Source organism: Taudactylus pleione, unplaced genomic scaffold (assembly GCF_031769625.1).
Source record: "Taudactylus pleione unplaced genomic scaffold, aTauple2 ptg000258l, whole genome shotgun sequence".
In the NCBI taxonomy this organism is placed as follows: Eukaryota; Metazoa; Chordata; class Amphibia; order Anura; family Myobatrachidae; genus Taudactylus; species Taudactylus pleione.
In genome coordinates this window covers 2,873,377-2,885,562 of record NW_028284660.1, presented here as the reverse complement: position 1 = coordinate 2,885,562, position 12,186 = coordinate 2,873,377, and the positions used below count along the sequence as shown (strand labels likewise).

Sequence of the window (12,186 nt, the reverse complement as noted above, 5' to 3'; positions counted from 1 at the left end):
GTGTATGTGTGTGTGTATGTGTGTGTGTGTGTGTGTGTATGTGTGTGTGTGTGTGTCAGACTGATATAAAACCCTAGAAAGAAACAAGGTTGCGTAAGTGAAATGAGATCTTACATTTAATAAAAAAATATATATAAATTAGACATTCTATATATATATACATATATATATATATATATATATATATATATATATATATAGCAAATATGATCACATTGGCCGTTCATTAATGAAACCAATATGATAAAAAATATAGAAAAAAATGAAAATAATATATATCTCTACTACAGCTATAGGATAATATTATCTTATGACCCGCAATACTGCCAATCTTATAAGACTAATAATGCCAATCAGGACATATGTTTATATATATATATGTTCCAGTCAAGAAGCAGTGTTACGGCCCCCGTACACGATGCAATATACTGTAGCAGCCAATCCGATGGATTGGAATGATATCGCTGCTATATCGTACCGTTTGTGGGTATGATATCGGCCAGCGCGCACTCCCGTGGGATCGTACATTGCTCCTCCAGATCATTCTGCATTTTCAGTTGATCTGGGGGAGCGATGTACGATCCCATGCAGCGCTATGCGGGCAGGGGATCGGCATATCAGGCTGTCGGCCACCCGATTGCTTTGTGTGTGGGGACCGCCTGATATGTCGGCCATCGGATTGGCCGTCGCATCGCAAGGTGCATATCGCACCGTGTATGGAGCCCTTTAGTTAGCATTATATTAAGTTGATGCAGTCTTATCCTCCAGTTAGTATTGCGTTAAGCAGAAGCAGTCCTATCCTCCAGTCACAAAGCAGATATTTTGTTGGATCAAAAAAAAGCAGGCTTTATTAAAGCAGTCCATGCATAAATATTCTGTATACTCACAGGACTTCCCCAACTGGGCTCAGTGGTGCGAAGATTTCCACTGATTCTCATTCCTGGCCAGGCAATGTCTGATGTAGCCAAAAAACAGAATGCTAACTGATAATGTACCTCCATTCTGTTCATATAAGCAAACAGTACAGCACACTATATTCTGTATCCATGCTCTGTGTGTCTGGATGAAGAAACCCTGCTGCATATTCTCCAGAGAGGTGTATACCAGCTGGTGTGCAATAGTTAGCAGCAAAGTGTATCCTTAACGCGTTTCCCCACCTGCCAGCACGGCTATCAGCGGCTTCATCAGCTGTTATAGCAGAACCTGTAATATGTGAGGTGCACCGCACTGGAAATTAGGAGCAGCACCAGCATTTCTCAAGAGAATATCAGATACTCAAGAACGGAAAACAAAAACAGAAGCTAAATGAAACACCATCCAGTGGTGGAGGAACTGGTCCAGGTCCAGCCAGGGGGCACAGCTAAAGCCAGTTTGCCTATGATATTGTAAAGAAACTCCCATCAGCCACAGTTCAGAGTCTAATCAGGCGCAACATGGAATATGGAAGATGCAGATCACCAGGTACAGTATCCAGTCGGCTCCAGATGTAACACTAGTTTGAGACTCTGGGTAAGTCCAACCTCTCAGTCTGACACCTACACTCCGTTCCAGGAAGCCCTTGATAAACAGGTCTGGTGGCACCTTCCACAAGTGTAAGCTGGGCTGAAAGTGTAGTGTAGACTGTACCTAGGATAGATGCACCCGAAGGGCTGAGCAAACACCAACTCATTCCCTGGTCTTGGTAAATGTTATGTAATGGATGATGACCTGTCACAGGTACAGTGACTGCAGTAACAGGATGTAATATTGGATGAGGCAGGAGAGCAGGAAGTCTGGGGACAATCCATGCTATGCCAAACTGCACTTGGTTTTACATGATAGAGACCCTCATCTTTCTGACCTTGGGGATCTGGGGAAAATAAAAGGGTACAAAGTTCTCTGATCATCATCCATTATTTGTGCAGAGTTATCCACTAGTTTCGTCACAAGGGGAGGACGGTTATCTCCTGTAGCTCAAGGAATCCTGTGGACAGTGGAGCATATCAGCCATCCTCACTCATGTCTGAAACGTCAGTTTCTTCTAGAACAAACCGATTTCATTTTATATTTTCTGTTCTCACTTTTAACATCCTCATAATTCAGGCAAACACATTTGGATCTATTAAAAACTGCTGACGCAGTCTGGATTGCAAATCTGTAGAAAAACAAAAGGCAGTATTGTGTTATGATATAATGCATCGCACGGTCTGCACTGTAAAGTATGGGGTGTGAACAAATATGAATATTTTATATCGAATTCAAGATTCATTATTCCCAGTAACCATAGCATGACAGAATGCATTGCTGATGGAGTCCTGCGGATGTGTCCTCACAGACACTGCGGCTTCAATCGCGCCAAACAGCCCCTCTGACGCGCTGAGCATCTTATATGCACAAATAAAACTACTGGAAGGGACAAAACTACTTTGCTAGACTGCGCTGACCGATGTGATGTGCGACATTTGTACATCTGTGTGCGACTGAGTCTGAATCTGCATACGAGGTGTTGCAATGTAGCAGACGTGGCTTTTTCTATCGCTGTGTTCCATTGTGCTTCATCTGCGACTTTGTACATGTGTATAACTAATTCCTGGGCGGTTAAAGTCACAGCCCGGTGTCTCTAGTACACTGTGAAGGGTGTTTTGCTGTGTTTGCGATGTGAATGCAAAATTTAAACAAAAAAGTAACTACGGTACACCGCTCGGTGCGGCTCAGTTGCCCCACGGGTTTCTCTCGCCGTATGGACTATTGAGGCTAGGTGTATATCAGTTTCTGGGATAGGAAGGTCCAGGTGAAAGGGTTGGGGCAGATCACATCATTGCTGGGCTGTATGCCTCAATGGTTTGCCACAAATTTTACCAAATGTCGCAGGGGGTGGGGCTGCAATGACTGCGATTCACAATGAATCACGTCATCTGTTGCCTTATCCCGCCCACTTTACTCGGAAAGCGCTGGGATATGGGAGACTTGTCCACTTACCTGAGGGCTGGGAGACTCTACCACAAATTTGAAAGTCTCCCGAAAATTCCAGAAAAGTGTGCAAGTATGACATAATTACCATAGGTGTACGCAGGAGCCGGAACAGGGGGTGCCGCAGGGGCCCTCTTCCTGCCAGGTTAAGGACTGCACTCTCTTCTCTGGGTCATAGACTAATCACCTGGGCCACCCAGGTGAGTAGTCTGTGTCCCAGAGGGGGGGAGGGGAGTAGTCCCGAGCAGATGGAGTGGTCCCATTACAGCATCCCCCAGTAACATTGTCAATGAAGCTAAGTTACTATGGGTATCGTCCAACTGATTATCATCGCCAATTTTACAGATTGAAAAATGAGGAAAAACTCACAGCTCCTCAGTGTATAATGTTCCATTAGTCCAAGTCCAGCCATTATTAAAATCATCCCAATATAGTCCAATCCAGTGATAGACTTTGTCCGTGAATCTTTTCAGAAATTTCTGCCAGGAAGAAAATACACATGTTTGAGTGGAGAGCATACACATAATTATAATATTTTGTACAAACTCATAACATGGACTCAGGCTCGGACAGGACCGCAGGGGATTCTGGGAGATCCTTTGTGGGTACCACTGCTTTGTAGCCACGCTCACTATTGCAGGTGCGTAGGGCTTATAGTGCTGGTGCCGTTCACTATAGAAGGGTACTGTACAAGCTGCAGTGTATCACGGCTTTTGTGACTGACCCGGGTGGGACACATTGCAGTGCATCACTGGGTAATTCCAATTAAACTATTGCCCATCCCCCTGCCGTCGCAGCATGTACTACATGTGGAACTACAAGTACCAGCATGCGGGGCATTAAGGGCCTGCTAGTGCCGCTGATCCTCCTGTAAAAGAAATATTAAACACACCCACCATAGGCTAAGCCTTTTATTACACATTAATATTACATACTTACCTTGTCCCTAACGCTGGTTTGTCCCCTTGTCCAGTAGAATCCAATAGCGCTACCTGTAAAAAAAAAACATACTCACCAACCTCTTTTGTTCAGGTCCTCTTTGTTCCATGTAGGCATCCAAGGTCTTCGCAAACAATAAAATGGACACTCAACCCCACGGACTTAGTACTGCCCTCTAAGGACGGTATTTCACAAATGATGCTCCAGCTGCTGAGTTTCCCATAAAAATGCGTTGGATAAGCGTTCATCGGCTGAGAGAGGCGAACCTCCGCCTCTCAGCCAATGAGCGGTTCCTCCATTGACTTCAGTGGTGGGAACCATGGGGTTATTAAAGTTCATTTCCACCATTTAAGTCAATGGGGGGAACCGTTCATTGGGTGAGGGCAGAGACTTGCCATAGCGGACACACATCATGGGCTTTATGCCAGCCTGGGGTATTCTTAGGAGGGAAGACCTCTTTTGGGGGGAAATCCCACATTCCACAAAATCCCAGGGCTGGGAAACTAGTTTGGGGCTGGTTAATGTTATAGCAGGGGTTCCCTGTGATGTGTGTCCCTGCTATGGCATTACCCCCCAGCTGATTGAGCTTGGTGCTGGTCACTGAAAATAAGGGGGAAATCCACGCCATTTTTCCCCTGAATTTCCAGTACCAGAAGGGGCTCAGAGGTCAGGGGATGGTTATGCTTTTGGGGGTGACCACATGCCCATTTTTTTTTACATTTTTCTACTTGCATGTTTGCGTCATCTATTTCTGTGCGGGATAGTTTTTTACATTCGTGTTTGCCTTTAGTATATCTCCAAGTCAAATATAGTTAGAGTATCCTCACAGGAAGGCAAGAATACCAAAAGGGAAGAACCCTTTGTGGGGACTCTGCTCGAAAAGAATATGTAACAAATGAAAAGTAATTAAAATATAACTTTTAATATATACATGTCAGATAATGTCAGGCTTGTATAGCCCGAATGTTATTCTTCACAGGAAGTTCATACCCTAGACTCAAACATCAAAGATAGTAAAAATCAAATAAAGACATATGTGAGTATCAACATTGTTTATAAACATTAGTTGATATACTAAATCCAAAAGGAAAACAAATTATAATAGTATTATTGATTAAGGAGTATAATTAAAGGCTTATTAGAACAATACTCCTAGCTTGGTGAAGATTGTCAGGTATTATTTTAGTCTCACAAGACATATACATGTGAGATCATGGCAGGAAAGAAAAATAATTCTGCATGTTTGCAACGTGATAGGCTCAATACAGCTATTTCAGCCCAGACTGAGGCACCAGCAGGTTAGGCTGATTACTGGTGAACAAGCCCCGCTGACACAGGGTGACACAGGGTGAAACGCACTGACAGAGGGTGAAACGCGCGTCCAGCTACAGTTCCCGTAGGTGCAGACAGGAACTCCCGCTTTCTGGCTATTGGAGAACCCTGTTGATTCTGCTGATACAGTAACACATAGCTATTCTTCTTCTCCTCGTTAGTCACTCACACAGTATTGCTCCGTCGGACCAGATGAGAATCAGGGACCCAGCCGGTTAACTCCTACATGGACAGCAGAAGTGACCAATCTTTCATCTATTTGTTACCGCCGTGTCTCTGTCCCCCTCATACTGCTTGTTCACTGCTTTTTAGCACACATCCAGTTTTGGGGATTTGACCATGACCGTACAACTTTACTATCTGCATACACTTGAATTATGAGCTTATCAGAGACGTCTGAACTGTTTATATATTCATGATTACGTCATTTGTCTATTTATCTCATGAAATCACCACATAACTTGTTCTGCTAGAAGTTTGTTTTGCTAGTTTCCTTCTTCAGTGAGCAGTAATTAATCTTCTCCTCTTTATATAGCTTTTGAAATTTGAAAAATGTGCTAATTAGGACATAGGGCATCTAACGTGTATACACGCTATTGCAAACTGATGTACAATATCCCGACAGCGCTGTACCTCACGACTATTATGTGTTATGCATTATGTGATGTCTACGACATATATCTCCTATGATATTTGTATTTTGTCAATTTCTGACTGCTAAATTGAGACCAATAGATGATTCTTGTAACATTATACACCAGAGTGCAGAATAACAACGATTTCTTACACTGTGATAACATGTACATCTGCTGTAACAATGTGTATAGGAGGAATCGGTATGTAACGCTGTCTGTCGGGCTGCCTCCTGTCAGAAAACTGACAGCGGTATACTTCCCCTCCCCCCTTCCCTCCCCAAACCTCCCTTCTTGTAGCCTAACCCTAACCCTCCCCACCCCACACCCTAACCCTCCCCGTTAGTGCCTAAACCAAACCCCACCCCCCTTCGTGCCTAAACCTAACCCTCCCTCCTTAATGCCTAACCCCCCCCCCAAGTGGTGCCTAACCCTCCCCCCTAGGGGTGCCTAACCCTAACCTCCCCCCCAAAACCTAACCCTGACCCTGCTACAGTCGCTAAACCTAACCCTCCGCCCCCCCCCAGCTAATGCTAAGGGCGCCCCAGACTTATCTCGTTCAAGCTGGTGCTCCGGCATCGAGATTAAGATAGGCATCTGTATTTCGCCGCCTATCTCGAGTCCCTTGTCGGGATCTGTTGTTATTGAGACTGGCGGCATAGCGGCCTCCGGTCTCATAACTACATCCCGTATAGATTACATGGAATCGGTATGACATCCCACTGGTCGTAAACCCGGCGGATGTAATAATGACGCCGGGAAGACAGAAGTGTGAAGACCCCGACGGGTGAGTATTTTAACTATCCCTAACCCTCTCCCCCCCTAATCCTAACCCTCCTTTAGGGGTGCCTAACCCTAACCCCCTCCCTAGTGCCTAACCCTAACCTCCCCCCAGGGATGCCTAAACCTAACCACCCTCCCCGCACCCTAAACCTAACCCTCCAGGGGGGGTTGCATAACCCTAACATCCCCCCCTAGTGCCTAACCCTTACCCCCCTTTTACTAGCCTAACCCTAACCTTCCCCGGGGGGGTGCCTGACCCTAAATCCCCCCGGGGGTCCCTATACCTAACCCCCCATCCCCTGGCTAAGTTTATACTTACCCAACGCGGACAATCGACATGGCAGGGGTCGGTGTTCCGGCATCGGGATCAACATAGGCGTCGGTATTTCGACGCCTATGTTAAATCCCTTTCCGGGATTATGCTGTTGGGAAGCCAGCGGTTGGCATTTTGACCGCCGGCTTCCTGACCGCATACCGATTACATGTATGCGTCTGGTATTGAATAAGTGATGATTTACTGCAGACCTGCAGTTTTAAATTAATAAGGAATCCAGTAAGTTTTCCCACTGATGTTACTGATCCATACCTGTACTTGGGGTTTACAGAAATTCTGCTCACAAGAATTAGTTTTTTTCCGTGATTATGCAGTTTGCTGCATACAGCGATTTTTGAGTGTGAATGAACAATTTGGATGAATGATAGATATTTCTTGTCCAACCACCACAAAAAATTGTTAATGCCTTAATCCATACATGGAGTATATTTTTTCTGTCCTACCATGATCTCACATGTATATGTCTTGTGAGACTAAAATATTACCTGACAATTTTCACCGCGCTAAGAATATTGTTCGAATTAGCCTTTAATTATACTCTTTAATTAATAATACTATTATTTCTTATTTTCCTTTGGATTTAGTATATCTACTAATATTTATAGACAGTGTTGATACTCACATACGCCTTTAATTGATTTTTACTAACTTTGGTGTTTGAGTCTAGGGCAGTGATTCCCAAACTGTGCGCCATGGCACCCTGGGGTGCCTCAGGACACTTGCAGGGGTGCCTCAGGATGGTGGTCCAGCACCAAATCATATTATTTATGGCCAATGTTATGTAAATATGTGTGCAAACAGAAGTTCAAACCTGTTCACCACCATATAATTGAACCTAAGGATGACAGTTAATCACAATTTACTTCACTTTACTTCATTTTTTTCTAAATTTCTCACTAACAAACTTAAACTTAGGTGTGCCCTGAAAACAATGCTGATACTGTAGGGCGCCATGATTCATAAACGTTTGGTAACCACTGGTCTAGGGTATGAATTTCCTGTGAAGAATAACATTCGAGCTATACAAGCCTGACATTATCTGACATGTATATATTAAAAGTTATGTTTTAATTACTTTTCATTTGTTACATATTCTTTTCGAGCAGTGCCCCCACAAAGGGTTATTCCCTTTAGGTATTCTTGCAGGTCTCTTTCTATGAGGATACTCTAACTATATTTGATGATATTGCTGTTAACCCTGGAGAGCACCACCAACATTCTCCATCACAGTTGTGGGAGTTTGTCCCTATATACAGTATATATATATATACACAGTCAGGTCCATAAATATTGGGACATTGACATAATTTTCATATTTTGGCCACTATTCACTACCACAATGATTTTGAAATGAAACAAACAAGATGTGCTTTAACTGCAGACTTTCAGATTTAATTTGAGGGTAATTACATCCAAATCGGGTGAACGGTGTAGGAATTACAACAGTTTCAATATGTGCCTCCCACTTTTTAAGGGGCCAAAAGTAATGGGACTATCAACTCAAAAGCTATTTCATGGACAGGTGTGTGCTATTCCCTCATTATTTCATTATCAATTAAGCAGGTAAAAGGTCTGGAGTTGATTCTAGGTGTGACATTTGCATTTGGAATCAGTTGCTGTCAACTATCAATATGAGATCCAAAGAGCTGTCACTATCAGTGAAGAAAGCCATCATTAGGCTGTAAAAACAAAACAAACACATCAGAGAGATAGCAAAAACATTAGGTGTGGCCAAATCAACTGTTTGGAACATTCTTAAAAAGAAAGAAGGCACCGGAGAGCTCAGCAACACCAAAAGACCCGGAAGACCACGGTAAACAACTGTGGTGGATGACAAAAGAATTATTTCCCTGGTGAAGAAAAACCCCTTCACAACAGTTGGCCTAATCAAGAACACTCTCCAGGAGGTAGATGTATATGTGTCAAAGTCAACAATCAAGAGAAGACTTCACAAGAGTGAATATAGAGGGTTCACCACAAGATGCAAACCATTGGTGAGCCACAAAAACAGGAAGACCAGATTGGAGTTTGCCAAACAACATCTAAAAAAGCCATTACAGTTCTGGAACAACATCCTATGGACAGATGAGACAAAGATCAACTTGTACCAGAGTGATGGGAAGCGAAGAGTATGGAGAAGGAAAGGAACTGCTCATGATCCAAAACATACCACCTCACCATTGAAGCATGGTGGTGGTAGTGTCATGGCGTGGGCATGTATGGCTGCCAATGGAACTGGTTCCCTTGTATTTATTGATGATGTGACTGCTGACAAAAGCAGCAGATTGAATTCTGAAGTGTTTTGGGCAATATTATATGCTCATATTCAGTCAAATGCTTCAGAACTCATTGGACGGCACTTCACAGTGCAGATGGACAATGACCCGAAGCATACTGCAAAAGCAACCAAAGAGTTTTTTAAGGCTAAAAAGTGGAATGTTATGCAATGGCCAAGTCAATCCCTTGACCTGAATCCGATTGAGCATGCATTTCACTTGATGAAGACAAAACTGAAGGGAAAATGCCCCAAGAACAAGCAGGAACTGAAGACATTTGCAGTAGAGGCCTGGCAGAGCATCACCAGGGATGAAACCCAGCGTCTGGTGATGTCTATGCGTTTCAGACTTCAGGCTGCAATTGCCTGCAAAGGATTTGCAACAAAGTATTAAAAAGTGAAAGTTAGATTTAGGATTGTTTAGTTTGTCCCATTACTTTTGGCCCCTTAAAAAGTGGGAGGCACATTAAGAAACCGTTGTAATTCCTACACCGTTCACCTGATTTGGATGTAATTACCCTCAAATTAAATCTGAAAGTCTGCAGTTAAATCACATCTTGTTTGTTTCATTTCAAAGCCATTGTGGTGGTGAATAGAGGCCAAAATATGAAAATTCTGTCAATGTCCCAATATTTATGGACCTGACTCTATATATTTATATATATATATTAATTTTTTTTTGTCTATTAAATAGTTGATACCTCTCTCTCCATTTTCTTATCTATGTCCTGCCGCTGGTAAGAATACCGACAGCCAGAATCCCGACACCCATAGGGAATGAAGGTGCCTAACCCTAACCTACGCCCATAGTGCCTAAGCGTAACCTCCTCCTCCCTGCACCCTAAACCTAACACCCCCTCCCCGGTGCCTAAAACCTAACCTCCCGCTCCCCGCACCCTAATCTTAACCCTCCCTCCCCGGTGCCTAAACCTAACCTCCCCCTAGTGCCTAAACCTAACCTCCCCCTCCCCGCACCCTAATCCTAACCCTTCCTCCCCGGTGCCTAACCCTAACCTTCCCCCTAGTGCCTGACCCTAAACCCACACCCTAACACTAACCTCTCCCTAATACCCCGATACTTACCTTTGGGTTGCCGGAGGTCGGCATACTGGTGCCGGGATCCTGACCTGTCGGGATTTCAGCGCCGGTATTCAAACCGTCGGCATCCCGCATGCCGGGATGCTGACTACATCCCCCCTTGCCACCTTGTAAATCTCCCAGTTGCCAAATTAGGGGAAACTCGCATGGGAATGCAATCTTGACCAAACACGATTCTTAGTAAATTTACCCCCAAGTGTTATGCTCCTGTGTCAAAACTGTAATTCTGTGCTAGACAGTGTAAGAAAGTTTCATCATGCACCAACCGGACACAACATCAATTTATTAGGAACTCCTACAAGGACCTTGTTGATGGTTATTGCATATTGGACATTAGTGTAACCTACTAACTTTCCTGTCTGAGTAAGTGTGTGCTGTGAACCTCGCCATTATTAAGATATAATATATGATTATAGTCCTATAGTGTTTTGGAGATTGAAAGATATTGCATTTTACTTTAGTATTTTAGGACACATCTGTTAATTGTATTTTGGAAATGTTTATCTCTACTGAACTAAATGCCTGTGAATAATGGTAATGCATACTATTGCAAGGTCTATTTAAATATGTTAACAGTACCTTTATTCATGAATAATTAAGCTGCACTGATCTTACAGACATACTGGTTGCAGAATAAATATCAAAGCTATTTTACATACCACCCAAATCATATCTCTTTGGGGGGAATTCAATTCAATGCAATGTTTAAAAGCTGCGGGAGGGAGCTCCCGAAGCTATTCAATTCAGCGCGGTGTTTGGGTGGGCTAAGGATTTCTTCTCGTACCCCCCTGGGGATGCAAAAAGAAAACTGACAAAAGTGCCGGACGCACAGCTGTTTTTCTGCTTAGCGAGGCGTATGTTAGGTCACGAGAACCGGCATTCTCCGACATAATAGCGCACTGAATTGAATAGCTCCTGGAGCTCCCTCCTGGTGCTATTCAATTTGCGTTGAATTGAATTTCGCCCTTTGTGTCTGTCCTCGGTATTGACCTCACTTCTCTGCTGAGGTGTGGTACAGCAAGAGAGTATCTTAGGTGACAAGCTGACCAAGGACAGGAACTTCCCAGTTCTACACTACATACCCACTACACTGGGGCACCACATGTACGGATTGTTGTTTGTGCATCTTTTACTAACTCTATGAAGCCAAAATTTCCAGTTTTGATGCTAGAACTTTGCTATTATTGTCTGCATAAGCAGAGGAGATGCATGTGCAAGCTAGTCGAGTTGCCCCCATTTCACCTTTACTAGCAGCTTAGCAAGCCTAGAATAAAGAGCACACTTTTTATTTTCTCCAAATTACAGGTAATAAATACCTCAAACTACACATCAATAATCAGAATGGCCTTTCAAGTGGGAACTGAGGACCCAGTGGGGCGTTGTATGGCAAGTAGTCAACAACAAAAGTAAAGAGCATGCAATTTATCAAGCTTTAGTTTCCTAAATGCACATCAAAGCACCAGAATGAATACCGACGGCATTAGGAATAATAATTTAAACCCCCAGACAGAATCAGTAGGGCAGTGAGGAGTTAATTTTAGTTGCTGGCAGTGGCATAACGTGGGGGGGGGGTCGAGCAGGGCACATACCTTGGGTGCTGTGGGATCGGCAGTCAGTACACTGACTTGAAACCACTGTCCTGGACCATGGCTGTCGGCATTGTCCAGGACAGTGGTTTCAAGTCAGTGTACTGCGGACCACACTCGTACTACTCGGCGGTGGTGTGTTTGTTTTAGCAGCCAATGAGAGTCAGGCAGACTCTCATTGGCTGCTGCATCCAAGGCCGGAGCTGGGCTGGAGCTCACTTATGAGCTTCGCCTTCTAGCTCCCACTGTGGGTGATGG

General features: G+C 43.8%; 1 protein-coding gene across 5 annotated transcripts in view; it reads right to left on the bottom strand.

The window, feature by feature from the left end:
- Positions 1–321: 321 nt before the first annotated feature.
- Positions 322–12,186, bottom strand: part of LOC148514811 (uncharacterized) — a 188,347-nt gene continuing 176,482 nt past the window's right edge. For all 5 annotated transcript variants that reach the window (XM_088480937.1, XM_088480939.1, XM_088480941.1 and 2 more), the window contains 2 exons: positions 3,319–3,428; positions 322–2,134 (listed from right to left, as the gene is read on the bottom strand). In XM_088480937.1, coding sequence (XP_088337063.1) covers positions 2,011–2,134; positions 3,319–3,428 — 234 coding nt within the window. In that variant the 3' untranslated portion in view covers positions 322–2,010. The remainder of the gene's footprint in view (positions 2,135–3,318; positions 3,429–12,186) is intronic.